Source organism: Meleagris gallopavo, chromosome 8 (genome assembly GCF_905368555.1).
Source record: "Meleagris gallopavo chromosome 8, MGAL_WU_HG_1.1, whole genome shotgun sequence".
Classification (NCBI taxonomy): domain Eukaryota; kingdom Metazoa; phylum Chordata; class Aves; order Galliformes; family Phasianidae; genus Meleagris; species Meleagris gallopavo.
Window position 1 is genome coordinate 7,080,366 of NC_139411.1, and position 26,940 is coordinate 7,107,305.

General features: G+C 37.0%; 1 protein-coding gene across 1 annotated transcript in view; it reads left to right on the forward strand.

The window, feature by feature from the left end:
• BICC1 (BicC family RNA binding protein 1) overlaps positions 1-20,913 on the forward strand; it is a 96,679-nt gene extending 75,766 nt beyond the window's left edge. The window contains exons 9-21 of the mRNA XM_085229261.1: positions 1,982-2,113; positions 3,234-3,420; positions 4,419-4,577; positions 4,948-5,144; positions 5,429-5,570; positions 6,538-6,694; positions 8,064-8,226; positions 9,273-9,312; positions 10,007-10,161; positions 11,953-12,106; positions 14,682-14,842; positions 16,905-17,004; positions 17,960-20,913. Of these exons, the coding sequence (XP_085085387.1) occupies positions 1,982-2,113; positions 3,234-3,420; positions 4,419-4,577; positions 4,948-5,144; positions 5,429-5,570; positions 6,538-6,694; positions 8,064-8,226; positions 9,273-9,312; positions 10,007-10,161; positions 11,953-12,106; positions 14,682-14,842; positions 16,905-17,004; positions 17,960-18,090 (1,878 nt within the window). The 3' untranslated portion in view covers positions 18,091-20,913. The remainder of the gene's footprint in view (positions 1-1,981; positions 2,114-3,233; positions 3,421-4,418; positions 4,578-4,947; positions 5,145-5,428; positions 5,571-6,537; positions 6,695-8,063; positions 8,227-9,272; positions 9,313-10,006; positions 10,162-11,952; positions 12,107-14,681; positions 14,843-16,904; positions 17,005-17,959) is intronic.
• Positions 20,914-26,940: the final 6,027 nt, after the last annotated feature.

Sequence of the window (26,940 nt, forward strand, 5' to 3'; positions counted from 1 at the left end):
TGTGAGGTAGAACTGCATGCTGACCTTCTTCCCATGGTCTGTTTGTTCCTGGCTCCTTCCAGCTGCTCTGGTTCAGCTAGAATAATAGTTGATGCTATTTCACAGTCAGGCTGTAGAAGTGCCCTATAGAATGGGGGATGTGATATAAAAATAAAGGTCAAGTAATTCTGTTTTAATTTTTAGGGATCTTGTAACTAGAAGAATCTAGACACTGATACCAAGGAAAGAAACACCATAAATGTTTGCAGAGTTGACAGTATGCCTTTAATGTGTGCCTTAGTTTATGACATACGTAGTGTAGCAGTGCTACTTCAGAAGTTGATTAATAGTATGTCTGAATGGAAACTTTAATATTAGCTAGAAACTAATATCATTGATAAGGCCATTTAATGTATAAAGTGTGAGTGTACATCTCACACATCTCTGGTGATGTGCTATTCTCAGTTTCTAATCATCAACATGTTGCTTGCAGAGAAATATTCATCATGTTGATTAAGGCAATGATCATAGCAGTGATGAAGGCCAACTGTAGGCGGAAGAAAGAAGATGTAGTGACTTAACTAGTAGACTGAGAGGGGTTTGGGTCTTGATAAAGTGTTCTGTCTTTCTCTCATCTCTAATCCCTTGCTTTTATGTGTGTTTTTATAATCACTAAAAAAGTAGACTTTCTTTATTGGTTATGCATATAATGTTTTGGACTGTATTGTATTTAATTATGGATGATATTGACAAATCCTGTGCTCTAAGCACAGGAGGAAAACTTCAGTGCAAAAGTCCAGCCATTTACATTTATAAAACCTGACGTTCCAATTCCCAAGTTTCCATTTTCCCTCTTTGTCTTGTTAACCTTTCAGTTGCATTTTTGTTCAGCAGGCATTTGATTAAACCTCATGGTATTACTTTCTGTAGCTTTTTAATGGGAACATGGATTATTGGCTTCAGTGTGTTTTCTTTAGATTAACTTTGTGATCGTTCTTTTTAGCCAAGTTTACTTAGTGAAGTTATATCAGTCTTTCTAAAGTCAAAATAATCAAGAGAATTGGCTTTAATTTAAATTTATGTTAGGAAAGTATTTTGTAGTTAGAAGTGGTACTGTGAGAAGACGTACATAAAAATTAAATACTGAGCTGGAGATGTGAAGAATATACCAATTTGTAACTTTTGTTCCAAAGCAAGAGGAGGAAACTAAGGAAATGGTCATATTTAGTCAAATGTCTGTTTTCTTACTCAACTTTTTCCTGGTACATGTGATATTATATTTACTTTATTGTGAATCCAAATTTACACTAAGTAGACTTGTCTTCTACTGACTTGGTTATTTATGAGCGATCTAACAACCCCTAGATACCTTGAGAAGGCTGCGGTGGGTTTATCTGTTTGTTTTTGGTTGTTTTTTTTTTTTTAGGGTTGGTTGCTTTTGAGTATTTTTTTCAGTTATCTATAATTTGAAGCTTAATATTTGAAAGGTTTCAGTGATGCCACTTACATTAGTGGAAAATCGTGATTAGCTACGGAGTATAGGAAAAAGAAAGTAGAAGTTGAGCATTAGATCACGGCGACTTGCGGAGACAATTTTTTAGAATTGTTTTCCCTTATTCTAAGCTGAATCTAATGTAGACTGCTTCTGACAGTATCTTTTTCTGATTTGATATGTAATAATCATTTCTGAATTTGCATCCTCTAGATAGTCTTAATTTAGCTAGGGAGGTAACAGGGGGTATATATGCACTGACTGATGTCAAACTAGTCAACAAATCATTTCATCTCTACACCACCAAAGTTTTTATTCAGAATCCAAGAGTAAAAAGCTGCAGTTACTTTCTCATTGGCAATAAAGTGGCTTTACTTAAAACTGCATCCTTATTTTTTCTGGGCTTACTACATCCTTGTGCTTACGCGTGCAGTCAATATGTATTTCAGTTCACTGCTAACATTAGTGTGAGGAAAGCATACGTTTAAATTCTTGCATCTATCTTTTCAGGGTTGCCTTCCTCTTGTGCTCATGTTTGATATGAAGGAAGAAATTGAAGTAGAACCACAATTTATAACGCAGCTAATGGAGCAGTTAGATGTCTTCATAAGCATTAAGCCAAAGCCAAAGCAACCAAGCAAGGTTGGTAAAAAGCTCATGTATTCATTATAGGCATTTATACCAGCTTTTCAGAGCTGGTGAGTTGACATGTGTGCCCTTCCTTCCTGACTTAATAGATCATAAACTTGTAAAATATGTATGTATTTTCTGCTTGAAATATCAATTTAAATGTAATAATTCTCCTTTACGGTGATTTGGCTTATTCATTAAATATTTGGTGATATAGTGATTAGACTTTATATAGAAATAGTGAGGGGGAAAAAAATAGGAGGGAAACATTAGATCTGATTAGACCCATTCTTGGTTTTAAAGGAAATCCTTGAATCATATATTTCCCACATAATTGCAGAGTTCTTTAGCAATCAGAATTAAGAATAAAAAAACCTGCTGTGAGGAAGTTTAACTGTCTGCAGAGAAGTTGGAGGGGAAAAAAGCAACACAGAATAGAATTACAAAGTATTTCTGAGAATTGGTATTTGTTGTTAAAATACTCAGGTAAATGTGAGAAGGAAGTACTCAGTTATCTATACCATTGTCCATATTGTCGTAACAAACAGAATTATCAAAGCAGTGTTGGTTACTGTTAGCTGTTCAGCATCTCTGTGTAGGGATATGTACAGTCTATACAAAGAAACAGTGTGAGGAGAATTTACAGGGTTACAAATAGGTTATTTCCTTAATTTTTCAGGTGTTACCTATGGCTTTTTTCAGACAGCTAGGAATTTGGTTGTTTTTGTAGAAAGTTTTGTCTACTTTGACATATAGAACCCTGGTAAAAGAGTGTAAGACTTCAATTATTGAATCGCTTTTATAGATCTTGGGGCACTTCAGATTTGGTATGCCCAATACCACTAAGGTTCAGTAATAACCTGTTTTTATAGTAAGCAATGATAACCAGTGATAGAAAATACTTTCATCATTTCTGCTTTGTAAAATGCATACGAAATTCCTAACCTAACCATTAAGCCACTGAATTTAAGTACTTGCTAATGGATGTTTTCCCACATTATCTTACACTGCTATGTTACTGTTAGGGGAGATTTAAGAGTTGTGCGTGTTGCAGACGCGTTATACAGCTGTTCGTTACTGGTTTTCCTCTTCTTTCCTTTTGTTTTGCTCCTGTGTCTGTCTTTAACTCCAGTCTGTGATTGTAAAAAGTGTTGAACGAAATGCCTTAAATATGTATGAGGCACGGAAATGTCTTCTGGGACTTGAAAGCAGTGGAGTCACCATAGCATCAAATGCCTCTACTGTCTCATGTCCCGTTGGTCTGTCTTGTCCTGGTTTGGATATCTTGTCTTCAGCAGGATTAGGACTCACTGGACTTGGTATGTATTTTACTTTATTAATGTATCTTAATTCAGTTAAGTGAAGCATAGGCTATTACTTTAGACCTTCCTCACCAGTATGAAGTGTAGGACAGAAATATTCACGATTCTTATCTGATAGAATTTCATAGAAGGAATGGGTAGTCCAGACTGAAATTATCTTTTCTTTTTCAAGCTCTGCAAAGGCCAATTATCAAACAAGTACAGAACTGAACTACTCAACAAGAATCTAGTGACAAATTTAATGTCACTGGTCCCCAAAATTCAGCATTACCATGTAACTACCCTGCAGTCTGCCATCTAGGAGGGCTGTGTAATTCTGTCAATGCTTTTGTCAAGATCACACAGATGAAAGTTAATGTTCCATTTGACTGTAATTTTTAACATGGCTCCTGCTGTAGTTTTCTTTTCATGCCTGCACCTTGGGATTGGCTTTTATTTCATCTCAATATATTTCTGATCTGACTTCATATATTGAGAGCTAGTTTGAGGAAATGCGTTTGGAGGATGATTACTATCAGTATTGAAATTGCAAAAAGGAACTAAATAGTTCTTACTGTGGAAGTAGTGGTTTAGTTCATGAGGTTTTCAGAAAAAAAGCTGTTGTTTCAAATGAAAGCAAGGTTATAAAATACAGTTGCTTTCTTATTCTGTAAGCGATGCTTCTGTAAAACAAACTGAAGCAGTGAGGTAATACAAACGATGGCAAGCATGAAACATGAAAAACAGCTATTTCAGACTTAAGTTACAATACTTCATCCAGAAGATGGACATGAAGAGTGCTGCAGTTCTCATGTTTCCCAGTTAAAGAATCCTGGTCCTTAAATGTGCTGTTTGCACCATATTAACATGAAGCTTAATGTTAAGATCTGCCTATAAAATATATTCTGTTGTTACTTGGGTTATTTATTGTTTTGTTTTTTATTGCTGCTTAAAACTCGCAAGAGTATCTTTTATCAAGTCCTAGCTAAATATTCACACGTGTAATTTTTTGGCAGGCCTTTTAGGTCCAACAGCACTCTCCGTCAACACCTCAACTACTCCAAATTCTCTGTTGAATGCTCTCAATAGCTCAGTGAGTCCCCTGCAGAGTCCAAGTTCAGGCACACCTAGCCCTGCTTTGTGGACAACGTCTCTTGCTAACACTAATGCCACAGGTTGGTGGAAGTTAAATGTAGATCGGATGATTTTGTTGATTCTTCAACAGTAAGGTGTAAGAATAACAACAGAGTCCAGAATCATTCATTTTAGAGCCTTAATTCCCAAGTTTTACGTTCACACAGATGAATAAATGTCATAATTTGAAGTTATATGTATATGAAATTATATAACACGCTGTCACATACAATGTTTTCATTTGGCTAACATAATAAACTTTGTTAATCCAGAAGTAATGATTAAAGCATTATATTTTTGGCATGTGATTCTAAAGGAAACTTTCAAACCTATGTAATGATAGATACTTATTTGAATCACTGAGTTAAGTGAGAAACGTAACTAGAGGATTACCAAAATGTCTTTTCACAGGTTTCTCTGCTATTCCACACCTAATGATACCATCAACTGCTCAAGCAACTTTAACTAGTATTTTGCTGTCTGGAGTACCTAATTATAGTCAGAACACTCCATCTCCACCACCGGGCCTAACTCCTGTTGAAGTCCATGTCAATGGCATGCAGTCAGAGAATAAGAAAGTGTCAGCTTCTTTAAATGGTCACGTGAAGGTAAGAGACATGATCTCTGGAGAATCAGATCTGTTTGTAATGAACCTTGTCTAAGGAAGTCTGAAGGGATAAAGAAGTGACATTAGTAGATTCTGAAGACTACTAAGTTTTCAAATTGAACAGTAGCGTTTTCAAAATGTTGTGTTATGCCCCTTCTTGAAAAATGGGGCATTCAAACATATTATTTTCCTATGTCAGAGATGAATCTTTTGTTTCTTGTACAGACGGGCAAAATTTACAATATTTTAAGTGTAGCAATCACTTAAATTTGACAATTATTTTAGACCACAAATATCAAGTATGCTGCGCTGTCTGCCACTTCACTGGGAGAAAATGTGTTGAGCGCAAACCACAGTGATTCAGCAAGACAAACAAGCACTCACGGTGCCTCAGAACAAGTAGCTGCCAAGTCAAATGGTACAGAAGGTAAGATTTTGGCACTTTATTCTTTCGTAGTGTTTGTGTAGCCCACGTGTGTTCATGAAACAAATGTACAACATCTACAGGCTGTGATACAAATGTATAGTGCTTGTACAATTTTAGGGTTTTGTTTATAGATGCTTAATTTCATTGCTGAAGATTTATCTGCTGGCTTAAGCAATGTTTTATTTTTGCTTTTCAGTGGAAGGAAAGATTTAATGCCTTTGACAGATTTATTCTTGCACAAAATTATGTGTACATCAAACTTAAATGACACTGGCAAGCAGAATTTATTTGCACATTTTATAATAACATTTCAGTTGATTACTTCACCTCCTAAAGTGCAGCATAAAGAGCTTTCCTTACTTCTTGGAGGGAGGCAAGATCAATTCCATTTCAAACTTGTGTAGATTTCTGTAAAGGCCCTGCTCCTCTTGTGAATACTGTTCAGTAAAGGAGATGCTCTTAATGCTTGTGGTCGTCTGAAAGGCTGTCTGAATGAAAGATGCATCGACCAATCAAACACAAAAATATTTGCAAAACCCTAAAGATATTTGAATATTAAGTGAGGTGCTTTCATTCCAGCAAAGATTCTCTTACCACCTGACAGGATTTAATAGAACAGGATAACAAATCAAATTCATTTGAAATAACTAGTCACTTCCAATCATCTTTAAAATTGGTTAATGTTACTTGGCTTTTACTTAAATAAATAAATAAAAATAATTACAAGTCATAACAGGTACTCTTTTGACACTGATACATGGGTTTGTTGGCTTTTTCTGGTGCATCTGAACTTAAATTTCTGACTTAATTCAAAGCAAGATGTTATTCTAAAGACTGAGCTTAGTTATGTAAGAAGGAAAGCAGGTTGTGCTTTGTATTCTAGTATGCTTACTAAGGTAATAATCACTACAAGATTTAAGTGTTTTTTTGTTTTGTTTTTTTTAAGTTTTCTTTATTGATCTTGCAGGTTGCAATGATGCTTTTGTAGAAGTGGGCATGCCAAGAAGTCCGTCCCATTCAGCAAATACCAGTGATCTGAAGCAGATGATAAGCTCTTCCAAACAGGCCTGTGCAAAGAGGCAGACAGTTGAATTACTGCAAGGCACCAAAAACTCTCACTTACAGTAAGCTAAAAGTGCAAATGCAGATAAATGGAGCTTTCACCACGCGAAAATACTTAGTATGTGTGTTTGTAGATAGAATGGATGTTTTAGTTGTCAATGAGGTGATTTAAATTGAGTTTGGTTTTGGTTAGGTACCCTTCAGTTTGCCTTTTGATTGCAAATTTTGAATGATTTTTGTACGTCCTAGGAATTTTCTTCTTTAGTTTGTACCCATGACAGAGGAGAGGAAAAATGAGAAAGATAAATGCTTTTTCTATTCCACAAGAAAGGGCACTTTTTACAGAGAAATTTTCATTAGATATTTCTAAAGGATGCTCTTTTGTACTTTGCCTTCTTATTGATTATTTTGAGATCATTTCCTAACTGCAAGGGTTTTTGCTTTTGTGTGTATCTGAGGCTGTTTTCTTGGTAGAAAAACTACATTCAGGGCATAACAGCATGTTCTCAAACACTGTTCTCAGTGACTTCGTTTGTTTTTTTTAATGACCTAGCAGTGGGAAGGGCCCTTTTGAGTCATGTGTCTTGGCAATACAGGTTTTGTTCTTAATGAGATGTTTTTAAGTAATGTTAAGTAGCTTTTGGGAACTGCTTATCATGACTCTTTAGAGTTGTTTTTTCCTTACCTCATTTATTTACACTGTTAAAGCTATAATATTTCAAATATTTCATGAGTTCTGTTCTCACAGTTGAGAAATCCAAGGATTTTTAACTCAGTTGCTTGTATGTTTTTTTTCTTTATGTTGTGGCTCTTGCACTCAAAATTTCTTCGGAGTTTCTTTCTGGGCTAATCATTTAAAATGTGGTTACATATCTGTTTTGAAGTAAGGAAGGAGGAGTGTGCACTTATAGAGCAGGCACAGAGTAGAGCTGATTTTTAAGTATTCTTCCTTATTTAGAAAGAAAGGATTTAAGTAGGAGGTACATTGGCACATAGGATTGCAATGATTGATGCAGGGCTTATGTTAACTTTATCAATTTTCATCACTTGTCTCTCTATCCTACTACTATCAGTCTGTTAGATGTGTTGAGCTGCTAGCTTGAGCTAGGCTAAATAGCATGAGGTCCTACTACGTAGGGATTGCATGTGATGATTCCTGACTCCAGAAAGCTCAAATTTAACTTCATAACCTCATACTTGTTAGCATACGAAGCAGCAATTTGTTTTGTTTCACTGACGGAGAAAAAGGTACATATGGTAAAGGAAAGCTGAGACTTGGAGGTATTGTAAAGGATGATGAAATGTTTGCACATTGGCTCTTGTTGAAAATGCCATACTTCTCAAGGTAAAACAACTCAGTTATGAAAATCGCACCGAATATTTACTGTTAAGGTGAGAAGGCTGGATTTAATGCTGACTTTGCTTCCTCAGTACCACCGACAGGTTGCTCTCAGATGCAGAGTTAAGTGCTTCTGAAAGTCCTGTGGCTGACAAAAAGGCTCCTGGAAGTGAGCGGGCCGCAGAGCGAGCAGCAGCTGCCCAGCAGAACTCCGAAAGAGCACGTCTAGCTCAGCCATCATATGTAAATATGCAGGTATGCTTCCCCCCAATAGGCCCAAATCTGGTGCAAAATTTGGTAATTGCAAAATGTATGCACCACACAATGCAAAGGGGGTTTTTGGCTAGCGCACTGCCATCACTGTTTCATTAGAAGTATTTCCCAGAGAAACTATTCATTCTTTCATGGTACAGGGATGTGGTTGTACGTGGGTTGACTGGTTGGCTTTTAGATAGTGAAATAATGCTGAGGTACCTGGTCTTGTGATATTACATGAAATATGGTCACTTCTCACAGGAATATGAGTGTGGTTTATAGGGGGCTTCTTTGACTCTATTGCTTCCCTTGCAATCTTTTTATTTCCCTTACTTCCAAATGATTTCCAATGAGGTGGTACAGTACAGAAGGGTGAAAATAAGGTCATTTTTGTGCTGAAACTGCTATATGATTACTAGTTAATTTCCACATAGTACAGTAAGACCTCTTCGAATAAGTAATTAAACATCATCGTACGTCTCAAAGACTTAATTTAGTAAAAACATAAATCTTGCTTTCTTTGGAATATGAAGAAATAGGAAGAAGAAAGGTTCAGTCTTCAACTCTAAGTTAAGGAAGACAAAGAGGGAGTTAAAACAATGCTTCTGTGAATAAATAAAATAACTTCAGCACAAAATAAATTGCATGGCTATATGAATCTACATTTAAACACTTGTGTGCAAAGTCTTATTACTTTACAATAATGGAGATGAAAAAATATTTTACAAGATCTCATAAGCAATGTCAACACAGCTTTTTTTCTGTAACTTCAGGCTCATTTACAGGGACATTTACTGAAGTAATCACCCTAGTTCTGTCTTAGGAATATATGTTAAACACTACTTTTACAGAAAGAAATCTGCCTATCTAAATAGTGCTGCAGCCTCATATAAATAGAGATAATTAAAATTTACCTACATTTGTATGAATGCATTTATATACAGGGGAAACTTTCAGTTATTGGTAATCTGTGAAATAATTAAAAAAAAGTTTTTAGAAGATCTATTTTAGAATTGTGAACTATCTTCTGCATGTTTAATTTTCAGGCATTTGACTATGAACAGAAGAAGTTACTAGCAACCAAAGGTATGTGAATAAACAGTGACTTCTAGGACATTTGAGTTCATCGCTGAAATAATTTTCTGGAGGTTCAGTTATGTAACTCCATTTGTAATCAGATTTGAAGCTGAAAGTGAAACATACTTATTTTCCATGTTCCAAATTTTTTTTTTAACACTGACATAATCATGGTGTTAAAGAAGTTGCACATGGGATACTGTGTGAGTACATCCATATACAATTCGACCATGTTTTTTTTTGTTTGTTTTCAAAAGCCTCTCAGCTTTAATTGCTGTAATTGACATCATTTAAATGAAATTTAAGCATTAGGATGTTTGTCATATTTGTTAAGTTGATCATTATTTCAGGAATAGATGAAGCTACAGAATTCATAAGGGACATAAAAGTATATGAATCTTTTAACCTTGTTTAAAGATAAACTGAATATACTGGCACCGGCAGAGAAACAGAAACCCTCTTTTTTGATACTTTAAATATATATATATAATTTTTTTTTACTTTCTTGCAACCCAATGGGGTTTACTTCTAACAGAATAAATTGCCTTCAGGATGGGTAGAATTCAATCTGTTGCAAATGGAAGTGTTAAAATGACTGTTTAGTATGTTAAAGTTAGCATACTTAGCATACGTGACTTCAGTATTATTATCTCGTCACCTTTATTAAGGTTGAGATTTACTGATTTGTCTCTGCATTTTTCAGCTATGTTAAAGAAGCCGGTTGTAACAGAAGTGAGAACTCCAACAAATACCTGGAGCGGGTTGGGCTTCTCTAAATCTATGCCTGCAGAAACAATCAAAGAACTAAGAAGAGCTAATCATGTATCATATAAGCCATCTATGACAACTACCTATGAGGTATATAAAAACCACAGTGTAATGGAAATGTATTTCTAGTGAATGATGGTGATAGATGTAACTTTTTTTTTGAAGTTACAGACTTTCCCAAAATTAACAATTTTTAGCTTTTACATGCACTTGCTGTGCCCATTTCCCTGCTTCATTTTTCTTTATTTTTATCTCACCTTTATAAAATGCAAGCAATATGTTTCTTCCAGTCTGGAACTTCGGACAACTTTTCTGTAGGATGTATCTATCTTTTAACTCAAATGAGATATTTGATGATAGGATGAAGGGTACTGTGCTGTTCCCCACTTGATATGAACTTTGTGTGGCTTTCAGCTATATGTAATAGATTTGGAGGTTTGTATTGAGTTTGGAGCAGTAACTTTGTGAGAGAGAAAAAGCAAATGAACTCTAACTTTATTTAAAGTTGTTTTTATACTAATGGAGATGAGCTGGGGGGTTTCCCCCCAGCTATGATGCTCTACTAAAGCTCTCTAAGCAAAGATGTTCTAAGAAAATTCTGTGTTTTAGTTACTTGGAGTCTGCCTGTGTACAAACCATAGACTTAGCTCCTTCCAGTGAAACATTAGGATTCCTATCATCCTTGTTTGTTATGAGCTATTGTGGAAACATGGGGAAAAAATAAATATCTTGGATTCTTTGCTTCTTGCTTCCACTTAGCAGTCTTCAATGTCATTAGTATCAGAGGCTGTACTGCCACCCTTCCTCCCCTACACGTGTTTTTGATGTGAACTGTGTGGGATACACTGAGGGCCCAGTCTTTGAACAGATGTGGTGTTGGTATTACAGTCTACTGTCTGGAAAGTTAATTTGTGAAAATAAGCTCACTGAACATTTAAACTTCACTGTGATATATTAATGAATGTTCAGTTTTCCAGAAAAACTGACTGACATCATTTTTGCTTTAAAACTTTTAACCATAACGATGATCAAACACATTGCAGAGGCTTGATCTCTTCTTGTTTGTTTGGAAGACTTGGAGTAAATCCATTTTGTTCTTCAATTGTCAAGTTTTACTAGCCTTAGTTCACATCTTCCTGATTTTGCCAATGACAAAGAGCTTTTGCTTTTTTCACCAGTGGTGTTGATTTTTTTTCCCTGAGCAGTACAAAAGTTGCTTAACTCTCAAGTTGTGCTTTTCAGTTAGAATTTGATGCAAATATATGGAGTTAAGTTGTTCACTTAATTCTGTATTCAATTCATGCAAGTGTGGTATCACCCCAATTTTGGGGATAAGTCCATCCTAATTCCATAATTAACTGCAGCTTTTCAGGGAATGTAGCCAATTGGAAGCACTGACTAGCAGTATTGATGAGAGTTGATAGCGGTCTTTACAGAAATATGAGAAGCTATTTATAAAAAAAATTCTCAAACTGTTGCAGAATTGTTGCTATAAACATAGTTGTCAAGTAGTGTATAATGGATCCACTTCTCTCCAACTAATGGCCTGTTTGCCGTGAAGGGATGCAGTAAACAGACTGTTTTGTCTACAACTTGCGTGGGAATGTGGTACCACGGAACCTTTGGAAACAAACCTAAAAATACTGAGAAATTGATTTTGAAGTGTGGTCTCTAAACTTCTGTTTAAAACATATGTGGTTTAAGGATTTCAAACACCTGCTGTTTTTGCGTCTGGTTTACAATTATTTTCCAATTGATCAACTGCCAAGAAGATGCTTAAAAGTATTAAAGCTTTTTTTTTTTTAACTGAACTGCTTCAAAGAAAACATTTGAATCACAAATTTGTGTTTTCTGCCCAAATTTTCTTTCTGTGACTTGCAGGGTTCATCGATGTCTCTCTCACGATCCAACAGTCGGGAGCACCTGGGAACTGGCAGTGAATCTGATAACTGGAGAGATCGTAATGGCCTTGGACCCACAGCTCATGAATTTGTCTCCTCAATTGCCAGCCCCAAGAGGAAACAAAATAAATCAGGTTAATAATGTTTTAAGATCTGATCATTATTATTTTAAAACCCAACTGATACCAGTAAATATTTATTCTAATATTTGTATTTCCTGACTGCATCACTAGGGATTCAAATTACTGTTGCTTGTAAAATGAATTAATAAACTTAAGGTTTTTTTTCTGTTGTTGTTCTACAAATTGGAAAGTGAAAGCATATGTAAGATTGTGTAACATAATATACAAGTAATGGTCCAAAAGGGAAACCTTTGAGGAAATTTTTTAAATTCAAGACATACTTGCTAAAAGTTCTTTGCTGTCTTAGAAGGCTTTTTCAAGGTGTACAGCCTTAATAAGAGCTTATTTCTAGACTAACATCGTTCTGCTGTTATCAGTGCAGCAACAGCCAGGCTTTTACTAGGCTATCTGCTAGCTGGTGTAGCAACTAGAAGCTGTGCTGATGGTGAATTTTAAAGCATTCTCTTTATGGTGATAAAAATAAATAATGTTAAATTATGTGTTTGGCTAGGCCTAACACAGGGCTTTAAACTCCCGTGTGTTTGGTTGCAGGCTGTAAGGGTTTTCATTCCTTCTTTTTAAAAAAAAAGAAGTTTAAAACTTACAGACCACTATTTTACTTCATCCACATTGTTTGAAACTTCATTTCATTTTTCAGTAGCTTAATATGTGCCTTTCTGAAAGACAGCAAAAAGAGGGAATAGAGAATTTGGAACCATACTGTCTGACGGCATTATGGCTGTTTTTACTTTTCTCTGTTCTTCTTACAAAGGTGAATAAAACCTAAATCCCAGACTAATTGCAAAGTACACAGATAAGAATAATAAAGTTGCACATCATAAGATTGGGTAGTTTCAATTTGAGTAAATATTCATGGTTGGTACACTTGGTTTATGGATATATATTTCTAATAAGAATATTAGTTCAACAACGAATGGCTACATGCAGTATTTTAAATATTCGTAGTATAGAAGAGATGAAAAATGTCTTTAAAATCATGCCAGTACTTACATGTAAATTAAATAAAATGGAAGTTTTAAAATGGAAGCTTAATCAAATAAGAATTGAAAATGCATTTACATATACATTAAAAGAAAATTAGTAATTTGAATGTAATGGCAGTGTGGGAATCCTCAGACTGCTATCACTGTAGCTTTTTCCAGGGAAGGGAAGGAGGTGGAAGAAACAGCTATGAATTGGCTGGACTAACATTTGTGCTTACCTTAATGTGAGACTGTGCGGGAGAGCTACAATGCAAGATTTTAGGGTCACATAGTGCTGTTGAACTTCTGCTTTGTTTTTATGGTAATTCATCATGATTCCTCACTAACAAGTATCTCATAATTTTGTTTCTTTTACTATGCTGTCTTGCATAATCTGCCCCAAGCGTAGGATCATTAATTTCTCTTTGGATGTTTTTAGTATTTTCCTCTGATGCAGAAGAGATGAAGGCACCACCTTTTAAAGTCTAAAATGCCAACTGTAATTGCTTCATTTGTCAAACCCAATGTTCATAATTTCAGCAGTGAACATTGAATAGTTCGCTATCTTATAAAATTCTCTTTCAAAACAGAGCCAAGGTTGGTGGAGGCACTTGGGATCAAGTTAACAGTCTGGAGAATTTCTAAATAGTTTATTCCCAGAAAATAAGAACCCTAACATAGAGGATGTGAAAAGTGGTGTTTTTACAGCCTCCTGTTGGCAGTCAGTAGTGGAGACTATAGCAGAAGGCTCTGAAACAATCTGAATTTTACTCACCTGGAAAAGTATTCTTTTAGTCTATACTCCAATGTCTGTAACAAAGTGGCCCCATTTACAGAGTTTTGATGCAGTCCTGGGCAGCTACCTTTGTTCTTGTTGTTATGCAACAGGAGGAAAAATCATTATTAACTGTCTGGTCATTTAGTATTGCTGTGTACTGTCAGTATGTACATGCAGAGGAAATTGATTGCTAAGCAAAATCTGTTTTCTTTGAAAACTTAACCTTAATTCTTTTTTTTTTTTTAAAATATACCTTTTAGGGAATGTAACTTAAAATTATATAGGCAGCATATTTCCAGATGCAGTATTTATAAAGCTGTTTCACTTTTTTATGTCTGTGATGTACTGAAATGATAACCAAATCACACAGTTACTCTTGCTACCAAGAATGCTCTGGCATGATATCCCTGTTCCAACCAGAACAGGTTGGTTGTGTTCATGTGCAATGATACTTTTGAAAATAACTACTGGAGAAAAGAGGAGAAGGGGTTAAGGAGGGGGAAAAGCAACAGTGTTGCAATGACTTCCCCTGTATGAGGTCCTGAGTTGTACCCAGATGAATGCTTAATGTGATTTTTATTGCTTTGAAGATTCACCTGAACATCTTTTAATAGAAAATAAATATGGAGGTTAACAAGAAAAATCACTTCAATCCATTTGTTCTTTCAGACCACTTAAAGGTGTATTTTGTTTTTTCCTTTCCATTCTGTTATTAAATAAAATTAATTTAAGTTGGCTATTGAAGGGGTAATCGAATGTAATTATTGTAATTGAGAACTGTGCACTTCTGTGGCATGACTGAAAGTTGCCTTTCCTTTCCTTTCAGCTGAACACTATCTCAGTAGCAGTAATTACATGGACTGCATTTCTTCACTGACTGGAAGCAATGGCTGTAACCTCAACAGCCTCTTCAAGGGATCTGATCTGCCTGAGCTATTCAGCAAACTTGGTTTGGGCAAATATACAGACGTCTTTCAACAGCAAGAGGTCAGTATTCTTTTGCAAGGCATCTTTGTGTTGATAGTGTGTTTTATAACAGTAGTTGTTCTGTTTCTTGACCAAAAGTGTGTTGTATCTCTCATGAATTCCCAGTCAGCTTAGCATGGGTACTATTTCATCGTGTACCTTTTGATTCATACAAAAAACTGAACTGATATCTTTTTCTTCATTCAAGGAAGTTTTAAACCTTGGCTCTTAATTGTAAACCAGGATGATACCCAGAATTTAATAGCTGTCAGTCAACTTCCTGCATATGTTATGGAAATCTAGTCTACGTTCAGCAGCAACATCTTCTCTCAGCTACAGCTGGGATGTGTGAACATTCATTTCTTGCTTCATCCTGTGTGACAGTTGAATGGACTTCCTCCATTTCCAGCAGGGAGATGGACCAGTTACATATGGGACCTTCTCTCTTTCACCTCTGCACTCACTAAGTCAATATCTCACCTTAGGTCAGGTGCTAGTATTTCATGCTCACAGAGTGCTATATAGGTAGAGTCAATTTGGATATCTGTTGGTCACTTAATCTGGTGACAGATAATCTGTGTCACAGAAGTACGGCGAGCCCAACTGCAAGACTTGCTGGCTTACACACAGAGTACCTGATCTTTCCATGAAAGCACTGTTGTCTTACGTAGAAAGCTACATGTGTCATACCACGCTGCTGGCATTGGGTGTACTAGGGAGCAAAGCACAGGTATGGCTGTGTGAGTTGTGTCACTGCTGCTAGCCCATGGAAGATTTAATGTTTTTCATAAGTTCTGGACCCATATTTCTACTCTGCATCTTTATCAGCAGTGATCAAGTCTGCATCAGCTGGTCTCAAGCAACATTGCATCTGAAAGTTTTGTCACAATAGACCGTGTTAAGTGGATATTTGCACAGATTGCCTTGTTAGTAGTACTGTATGTGTGCTCAAAAGAACAAACTGAGAGGACCTTCCATTTACTCGAGTTCCTCAAATAGTGTACCAGTGTTCAGGTTTGCTTCTGTGGGAGGAAAAGTGCTTTGCACACACCAAGGTGCATTTGAGTGTACATAGCATGATTCCAAGGGTAGGCATGAGGCAGGCCTTCTCCTGCACTCTAGGTTACACATGTGTATGCGCTCGTAGAATCATCCTGGCTCCAATGAAATATATTGCCGTTTCAGCCCAAGGCAGCTGCGTCTGGTGCATTTCCTGCCAGTGCTTCTCATCTCTAATCATACTTTTTGCTGTGGAGGAATTTTATTTGTGCAACCAGTCTGTGTGGCTGGGTCAGTATTCAGTCTGAGTGAATACAAATTCAGCTGTGCCTCAGTTAATTCTGTGTGCGGTTTGGCAGGTTTATTTCCTTTTTACTCCTTTGCATGTTTAATAACGCCCATGCTAGCCAGTCATTAATTCTTACCTATTATTACGAGGCTACACTTGGTGCCAGAAAAAGAGAAGTGGCTGTGTTAGTTTCTAACACTAAAATTGGTTTTAGTCTGGAATTTTCATTTTTGTTTTTTAATCTCAAGAGTTGCTGATTAAGTGTGATGAGCCAAGCGGTTTGGCCAGAGCAATTTCTAACTAAACAGTTTTCACGATATTTCCACGAGTTGTATGAGGAGCAACAAACCACAGATGTTCGTGGTTGCACACACTTTCTATGTTGTGAAACGCTCAATGCTTTAATTAACTCAATTACATCGCTAGTAGGTGGGCAATCATCCTCTAACTTAGTAAAGTCTGAAACGTCTACTGTACCTACAGACATATCTACCTGGCTGTTTCCAATTATGTTGCAGAAATTTTGCTAAATACTCAATTTCAGTAGTCAAAGTTAAATGCAATTACTGGATCGTCTGTGCTTTTCTAAAACTGCTTTCTGTCAAAGATAGCCAGGTGAGAAACATTGAAGAAGTTATTTGGAACACACCAGTTGCTGTGTACATGCAGAGAATAGATTGCTAAAAGAACTGTCAAGTGCAGTAGGGAAAAAGACGATTCTGTACCACACTTACAACTTAGTAGTTTTGGAGAAAGACTTGTTTTGCTTAACTTTCCTATTTCTTCTTATTCTAGATTGATCTGCAAACGTTCCTTACTCTTACTGATCAAGATTTGAAAGAATTAGGCATTACCACTTTTGGTGCCAGAAGAAAAATGCTGCTTGCAATCTCAGGTAAAGAAATAGATTCACACAGGTTTTCATTTGTTGATTTTTAGTATTTTGTTTCCCTTTTATTTGAGTTGTGTGTTTATAGTAGTCAAAGGATCTTTGTAAGATTGAAATTAAGAATCTAGTCCACAGAGGTCATAGTGACTCAACTATAATCAGAAGGCACTTGAAACCAGACTTAATGGAGCTTTCACACTCATCTAGCTGGAAGAAGTGCACTGGTGTGTTTCTGTTTAGTTTTTTGTTCAAAGTGAATCTAATAGTGTTGTTAGTGAATGCGCTTTTCGCATTTAAAAAAAATGGGAGAAAGGAGGTGAAAATACAGTGGATTTATTCAGCAGCTGTCACAAAAATCTGCGTAATCCTTCAGTTTTGTATCTGTTAAAAAGTTTGCTCACAAGAAAAGAAAGGTGAGGAAAGGAGAAACGCTTTGAGCATTTACTAATACAAACTTAGGGTTCCTACTTGAATCAGAGGTGAACACCTGTTATTTTAATATGAATTTTATTGTAAAAATCATTCCAATGTTTTGTATAAAATAAAGAACTGGCTATCAGAAAGTTATGGAGAGGCTAATAAGCTTTTCTGTCATTATTCTACATAACATGATTATGCTACAATTATACACTGATGTACTTGTTTCTTTAGAAGACTGCAGCCTTTGAGTCTGGTAGCAGGAGCTTTTAAAATTGTTTTGGCGATGGTAATTTGATCAAAATCAGCATTGCTAGGTAGTATTAGCTCCACCTGTGCAAATTGAGATTTGAAACAAATAAAAGCTCTTTTCCCAAGCAGCTTCTACATAGTCATAACCTGGCTCTTATACTATCCTAAAGAGCTCCTAAGCTGACATTTTTAGTTGATACCATTCTGTCTGAAATATTTTCATGTAAATAGAAGTCTTGGTTTGGTTTTAGGTCAAAATATTTCTGATGAGTTGCTTTTCTTAACTTTACAGAACTGAATAAAAACCGAAGAAAACTCTTTGATCCATCAAACATACGTGCCTCATTTCTGGAAGGTGGAGCAAGTGGAAGACTGCCACGTCAGTATCATTCGGACATTGCTAGTGTCAGCGGTCGCTGGTAGCAGTAAGTTGTGGCTCAAAAAGACAACTGTAAAAGACAGACATGGCAATCCTGTGGACAGCCTTCACTGCACACCACCCTCTGCACTTTGGGAGTCTGGGTATCAAGGACCAAAGCGTTTTGTCTGCATGATACTGTGCCAAAAATAAGAGAAAACACTTTTTGTCTGTTGTCTTTCAAAACACCAAATGTGGGTTACGTTTTACTCGAGTAGATTGGACAGATTTTGCAATAATAATAATATAGGGTTCTTTGTTTAGTATTTTATTACCTATAACTATAATGTATGCACTGAATTTTTACTTTGTTGAATGAAGGAAGAATGAAGGGCTGGGATGCCAGAGAGCATAGATTTTGCTTTTTATCAAGATGGATTTTTCTGGTACTGCTTAAAATAATTATTGAGGTCTTTCTGCACTTTACATGTTCTGATTTCTTGTCCTGTGGAAATTTATTCCTCTCATTTCCATATCGATTTTTATATTGGCACTAATCAAATTTTTTTTCAGATGTTCCTGTATTAAGTCACATCTCACTATAATGGTACTAGGAGCTGGTTCTTAGGTATATTTCCCTTCTCTCTGTCTCCCAGTAGCTACCTGAAGAAATGGTTCTAAAATCAAGCCACGTGCTAGTGGACCAGTCCTATTATTATGCTATGGTGAAGCAGTGTAGTGCTGCTTGCAATTAAACTCATTGTAACAGATGCAATGAAAGACCAAAATGGACCTTGCAATATTAACCCTTTGCAGTCATCATATTTAACTGCTGCCTGTTATGCTAAAACTGTTTTTTTAATGGTTGTCTCAAAGCAAAGGGCTATTTTTAGTATCCTGCCACTAAAGGACATTTATTTATATCAGACTTTTATTTTTAGATCCTATACACCTACAGTATGTAACAGATTGTACTGATCTACTGCAGACTTATGGTAGAGAATGAAAGGCATTCATCAAACTAGAGCTCCGGGCTGTCAGTTTGATTAAACAGAACTAATCTAATTTGACAAGACAGCAGTGTTGCCATTTAATAAATGACGAATATTACTTACGTGAATATGCATGCAGCAATTAAGTGACCAACTTGAAATGGATGTAATAGCATGTTTTGTTCAATTTAGATTTGTAATGGTCAGCTGCAGAAGTGTTTAAGAATCTGGAGATGAACTATTTCTGAAACAAGTTATGTTCAGCAGAGTCCATGTTAAGTGGCTAGAGCTAACTATTGCATTCTTATACTGTGAAAGTCCAAATAATTTGGCAATATTATTCCTATGTCTTTACAAGTGTCTTGTGCATTTATGAAGGGTTCTCGTACAATGAAGGACTTCCTAAAGTGCCTCTTTCTGCAATGCAATATGACATTTCCAAGCATTATGTTTTTGAAAAGCATTCCCATGAGAAATATTGTGAATTACCTCTACTGTAATGTATTATTTATGTTCGGTGTACAAGCCTTTTGAGAATGGACATAAACCACTGTCAAGTGCTCAGATTAGAGTAACATTTACAGTAGTTGGTTTTTATGCAAAAATGGGTGAGAAATAGTTTTGACACTTTCCAAGGATAATTCTTTCAAGGTGAGAAAACAGCGATGTATAGATAAATTTGCACACACAAAGGGAATTAAAAGAAATTATTACTTGAGGGCATAGATGATCAAGCAATAATGCAAAGTCTTGTGGTTAGCGAAAAATAACTGCTCAGTACTTCCTTCAGCCATATCTACTTAATGGTGTATAGCCGGGTGACTTCCACTGTTGATCAAATAGCAGTAGCTTACTCTGGGGTTTGAAAATTGTTTTTCAGATTGGAATGGATAGAAGTGCATCTTATATGCACGCAGCTGTTCACATCAATTTTTGTGCTCAAATGTTGTAGGTAAATATCCACTTATCTGTGAGGTATTTGTGTGTGCGTTGCACAGGCAAGAGCAACTTCATGCAAACCCTTGTGGAAGCCACAACTCCTAATTGAAGAAGTATTTACGCTTGTGCTTGCTTATAAGCATGTAGGTAGCTCCACTGATGTGGACTGACTGACGTGCTTACCCATGAGCTTTCATTTTAAGTATTTTCATTTTTAAGACTAGCGTTGGAGAATCAAGTTGTTTTCAGTTATGTTCGTTTTCTAAAATATTTTAATGACATACTCAGCAACACTTTGTACAGAAGTTTCTGCAACCCCTTCTTGCTTACTTTGTCTAAAATTAAAAGCATCAAGAATACCTTTACACTCTTAAATTTTAATCTTTCATAAGTACATGCTATGTATCTAGACAGTACTATATATTTGGAAACTGAACTTACTACAGTATTAAGTTGATGTGGTCTTTTCCTGAGCAGTGCTTATATCATCTACACCAAAGTGAAGAATTTCCCATTAACAACATTTTTTTCAATAGGGTTTCACACAAAAAAAGAACACACTGGAAAAAGAAAACTTCTCACTTATTTTAATTCCACAAAGGGAATATGACAGTACAGAATACCGTATTGTTAGTGTTATATTATGCACAAATATTTGACTTATTACATAAAAATGTTAGTTTTAAATCTGTGCCTTAATAGTGACCAGTTATCTGTAAATATAGAGCAGATACAGATTGTATTTTTGTGGGTTGTGTCCTTTTAGTGATTTTTAAAAAATAAAAGATGAAATTAAAACATAAAAAATGGGAATTTTCAAAACTAATCAATGTTGCATAAAATAAATTTATATAACTGCCTTGTATTCTGATTGGTTGATGAAGTATTTTTTCATTTAGACCCAGTTCCAGGGATGCTTGCTTGTTAATAAAGTATCAAAAGCAGTATTTCATATAATTGCAACGTTTCTTTCGCACAGTAGTGTACTACATTTGACTGTTCTTTCCATATCCACGCAATACAGTTAGCTTTTAAATGAGAATATCTTTTTTGGCTGTACCTTGTTTAAAAAAAAAAAAAAACCATGCAAAAGGAGGTTAGTTATTTCAGGTTCAGATCACAGCAGGTGTTAATGATTCAGCTTACGCAGGTTTCATTCTTTTGGTCTTCTCTTTTTAAGAACTCTGTAGATTTTTACTTTGGTTGTATGTATTCTTTTGTGGAGGTCATTATAGTTTCACACTCAGTGTAAAAGAGCTCAATTTTTGAAAAACAAAGAATATTTAGGATGCTGTCAGTGGAACCAGCCGAAATCTAGCAAGAGACATAGCTTTTGCACTCAGGTAATATTTAGGTTGTTTTGAGTCAATCTTGTCTGTGCGCTTGCAGTGTAGGAACATGCATTTAGTTTTACTTAATTGACACAGTAAACCCAGGCATTTCATTATTCCAGTATAATGTTTCCTTTCTTTTTGATTTTTGTACAGACTTTTTTCCATTTACTCAAATTACAGTTTTCTTGGATCACTGACCTTTTAAAATCTGTTATCTTGTTACGCCTAGTAAGTGTTTAGGGAAATGATATGGGAACGGGAGAGATCAACTATTTAACAGGCACTGGCATAAACTAAGTGAGAATTGCACAGGCAGGTGGACCTGCAAAGCGCTGCACCTTTGATGCCTGAGCAATAGTTAAATACAGGGATCTCAAATGAGTTTCCTTTGCAGACACTGTACTTGGAAATATTGCTTATAATGGGACTACTATATGGTTTCATTTAGCAGAGTGGTTAAGATAGTATGGGAAAGAAGAGGAACAGTGATGACACGTGAGAGCTTGACAGCCACTTTCCTTGCAGTGCGAGCAGTGTTTCTGGCAGCTATTGCGGCAGGGAATGAGCAGTGCTGCTCCTTGAGCAAAGAGGCTTTGCTGTAGAGATGCTCGTTGCCTCTCTCTTCAACTATACAGATAAGCAAAGCTGGAGGTCTTCTGTCTGAACATGTCTTACTAAGAAATCTTGGCAATACGCAAGAGAAAAGAGGTGGATTCTCCGAGCTGTATGCAGCTTCTTAAAGCAGTCCAAAAAATGCTCTGAAACTGTTGGAATTGCACGTATTTACAATGTATTGTTTCATTATTCTCCTACTTTCTGATGTATATTGGGCTATAATTGTTAGATGCGTTCTGAACATGTAATTTGACAGTATTAAATCGGAGTAGGCTTGAATTATGCTGGGAAATTAATATACTTGATTATGAAGTTGCAGAACCTAGTACACGAGTCAAAGCATCACCTAGTGTCAAGTTTCTCTGCTCTTCTGTGGATTAAGATTTGGGCAATGTTTGCTCTACTGAGAGATGCAGAACGATTCCAGATGTTTGACCAAAACATGAGAAGAGATGAATACATTGTGATGGAAATTACTTAGTTTGTGCCAAAACTGTGTTGCAACTTCATGGAAACTTAACAGATACGAAAAGGAAAACATAACACACACACACACACACACACACACACACACACACACACACACACACAAAAAGAACCAATTATATAATGAAGTAAAAATTTGTTATTTCTAACAATGGGTGATGAATGTTTTAAGGATTGTTACCACTATTATAGAAACCCAAGGATCATCGACTGATACGGATTTTGTTACAGTATTTTGCTATGACAAGGAAATCAGTTCTTCATGTAACAAGGACAGCAGATTTGAAGAGGCCTGACGTGAACTTGATACTAAGTTAAGGTCCCTAAAAACAAAAACATCCAAGGAAAATAGTCTCTACCTGTATACAGACAATATAGCAAAGTAGTGGAAAAGATATAAGTTATTTTAGACAAATGATAGAAGAAAGCTTCAGTGTTAACCAGCATGAAATACAGTAAAACTTGCTGTACACAGTGCACTCACGTTATGGGAAAAGATAGAACCTGAGAATGAATCCATTTCAAAGTAAATGGCATTCAAAGTTCAGATTCAGCAAAACAGCCACAATCTATTCATCCAGCAGGATTCTTTTTTCTTTCACTATTCACTATTTAAAATGTTGATTTGTGTGATTCTGAAAAACGCTTGAGTTGTCCAGCATCTAGAAGTCAGTACAAACCAAGATAACACTGTAAGTGGTCCTAAATTGTTGACGAATTTGAATCTTGCTTGGAAACTGGATGGGAGACAATTAGATAACCATTCTGTGGGCCAATAAAATATTTCTGTGCAAGTATATTAAAAATATCTTAGTCTCAGCAGTGTTTCTCCTTCTACCAAATGATGACAATAGTCAGGAAGCTGGAATGCTGAAGGCATCTATTACGCACAAAGGCTCCTCCTGAGCATTCTTCTAGCACCAGCTTATCTTCCATCTTCACTGAAAGTGGTTGCAGATGCTCTATTGTTGAATCAGTGCTTTCTTTGCATCGTACTTGGATTCTAAATGCTACACAGGACTAACTTTTAAAGCTCATGAAACTTCATGTAAAATTTTTGCTTGCCCAAGCACAGTGTTGACTTGTTTTCCTGCAAGTGATTAATGTAGAGGCTGTCCAGAACCACTAGCATGGATGAGAAAGATTTTTTTTTTTTTTTGAAGGGATTTAAAAGTCATGACTAGACTGGAAATAATACTCCTGGCATTGCTGCCTTTATTGGCTGCTGATGTTGTCTGCTCACTTCTCCTAGATCTTGGCTCTCCCACTCTTGGCCCTAGTTTCCACTCTCTCTTCTGGTGAGCAGTCAATTTTCAGAGGACTACTCCTGGGATGTTCTGAGGAACTTCAAATTTTCAGGCAGATGTATTTCCTTTGCTTTTCTATGGACTTCAGCAGTCTATGAACTATAGCAGTGAAGGTGCCTATGCTGGTAGTCATCACTAGACAAGGTAAAACAAAAGTAGTAAACGCAATGTAAAGGATAAAATGATACGAGGCCAGTAAAGATGAGGGCATCGCTTCCTCAGATGGGTGCTTGTGAATGAAGAATAACTAAAGAAAATATGTTTACTTGTCTGGTTCTTTTTTACATACCTTAATAAAGAGGAGCATCTGTTCTGTTGCACAGTATTCTTGGTATAATTTTAGAAAGATTGGGCAAAATGACTCCTGTAACCAATAATAGATACGTAATTTATCATAGACTCCTCAGTTCTATCCCCATCATCCTAACATTAATTATTGGAGTACAACAGCACGTTTCTTCCTTGCTTCCCTTCTGTCAGTAATGTTGCCGCTCTGACCAATGTATCCCAGTTCTTCAGTTACCTATCAATATATATGGCTATTCCTTTCTGGAACTGCTTCAGAGACGAGGTAAAGAGACCCCACATCCAGGATTGCATGTGATGTAGTTCCTAGTGCCAGTACTTCCTCTGGCTGTGTTGGTCTGCTGAAAACTCTGAACCACATCCTCTCCAGCTCTCCTCTCTGCTCCATATTTTGTGATGAATTTCTAAGCTTCAAGACATTCTACATCTGCTTCTGTTTGTTAAATTGTTTTCAAGATTTTTTTTTTTTTTTTTTTTTTTTTTTTTTTTGAGGCTGCGCTAGGAATGGAATATTGGAGAGGCATTTTATCCTGAGTTTGAGTGTAACTTTATGTACATTCGCTGTATACATCAAAACTCAGCCTGCTGTGACAACGAGTTACAGGCTGGGTTCCTTCCACATCCCTTTCCACACTTTGTAACAGTTCAGTGCTTCATCTTTAAGCACTTTTTATCTAACTGAGATTTTCTAAGCTCACAGAGTCTGCTGTGAGGCACGTGAACTGCTTTATGGCTCCTGAAGGAAAATCATTTTCCTGTAATTCTTCTGGTGTGTTTTTGTGCCCCTCAACATGGGAGGTGTGTGGAAAGATCAAAAAGATATTAAAAGGTCTTACGATTGACCTCTAACTCTTCAGCTTTTCCCTTTGCTGGAAGCTAGCAAGTGTCATCTTTTGCTTAAGCACAGAAACAAACAACACAATAGCACTCCTTCCTTTCCTCCACGCGTACTGTAATTTTGCATGCAACACCTTTTTGTAGACTTAAAGCCAATTCTACATCATACGAATTCATCTTTCATGCTTTTTTTTTTTTTTTTCCCTTGCTCTTTGCTGCCCTGTGTGGCCTTTGCCCTCTCTTCAATCAGATTCTGCTGATGTGTTCAGCCTATGCCTTCCGTGTGGGGCAGCTGGAGCCTTCCAGAATGTTCCAGGGGCTCTGGTGTCTCCTCACAAAGCACCCTCAGCCCTGTGGCTGGTTACTGGGCATCCTGTACAGGCACTAAACCCTTCTTTGGCCCTGCTTCTTTCTGCTTATTGTAGGGTGTGTTTGGGAGCAGCTCTAAAGGCACCCTGAGGGGATCCCCAGCACTGGCTACATCGTTGCTTTGCAGTCTTCAACCAAGCAGAGATGGCGCCTGCTGCCACCCCTCCGTCAGGCTCTGCAGCCCATGGAGATGTAGCTGTGCTTGGTAACACACAAAGGTAAGGATCTAGCAGCCCAGGGGAGCCATGTGGGAATAAAGGCTCTGTGCTGATGACATGCATATGGGGAGGCTGCTGAGGAACCAGCACCAGGTGGGGCCCATTGTGAGTGATAGCTGCCTCAGGGCCAACCCTTCCCCATGCATTGTGATGTGGGGCTGTGGGCTGTGTGAGGGAAGCAGTGCGGGCCCACCTTGGGGAGCAGAGGGAGCAGGAGCAGGAGCAGCAGGAGCAGCAGCAAAGGTAAGTCCTTCATTACAAACAATTTATAAAGCTGGCTTTTAACTTGTTTTAAAATGCTGTGTTGTAAACAGAGCTATTTCATGTTGTGTGTGGAGCCTCATTGAGGCCTGGTGTGGGTGCAAGCAGTTCCCTGAAGTCACAGGGCAGCAGCCACTGTGTGTGACACTTTGTTTGATGCTGTGTGGTGCATTGAGGGAAAGGTTTGCACGTGTTAAGAGTCATCCAAATAAAAGAGAGGTTGCTGTAAGAAGTAGATTTGGAGTAGGTGTTTGCATATATCTGGATACTGATATCTATACGACTTGATCTATCATAATTTCTTAGTCTGTGCCTGTCTGTGACATCTGCTTGAATATGAGAGCAAATCAAATTAACGATATCTTCAAGCGTCTGGTAAGTGTAAAGCAATTCCTTTAGAGTCTGATACTTTTTGTGGAGCATGGGAGTAAAGGCAAGAGCAGATGGCAGAAATTTCCAGCGCTCAGCAGCGTGATGTGTAAGCAGAGCTCTCCCAGCGCCCTGCTGTGGCAGCAGATGGAGAGCTGGCAGGAGGTGCTGGGCAGGGCCGGGCTGGGGAAGAGCAGCAAATGCTGAGGAGATGCCCAAGGCACTGCAGAAATGTAGCGAGCTCCTAGTGACGTTGTGAGGTTTTCCTTGCTTCTGGCCTTTTCTGACTCTTTTGTTTTCTGAAGTGAAATATCAGAATTAAGGATTTCCATCAGCCCATATGCATGTATACAAGGGTATTTCAGTGTTCTATAAGCCTCTGCATAACATCCAGAAGCTGCTGTTTCTGGAACAAGTCACAGTAAAATATCTGAGTGCATCATTTGGATAATTGCTGTCACCTGTACTCGCTATTGTAAGTTTTAAAATAATGCTGGAAAAAGAATCCTCTTTTCTTCTGCTACAACTTTCAGAGAGAAAAAAGAAATGGTAGAAAAGAAATTTCTAGGTTAGCCTGTTTCACTTCATGCATCATCTACGTCCTCTTGTTTTCTTGCAATTTATTCACGTAAGCAGTCCAAAATAACGAAACATTACTATCTCCTCATAGCTTCCCAAGCAATCTCTGTAGATCTGAGGTTTGTGATGGCAGCAGTTGTGTCAATGTGGAAATGTCAGCTTCTTGGCCTTGTGGCAAGAAGCTGTTTGTTAGTAATGGCTTTGCCATGATATCCCTAACAACTGAGGAGCACAAATTAATAGAATTCCAAATGACTCAGTTTTGAATGTTGAGGGATTTGATGTTTGTTTGTTTGTTTTAAG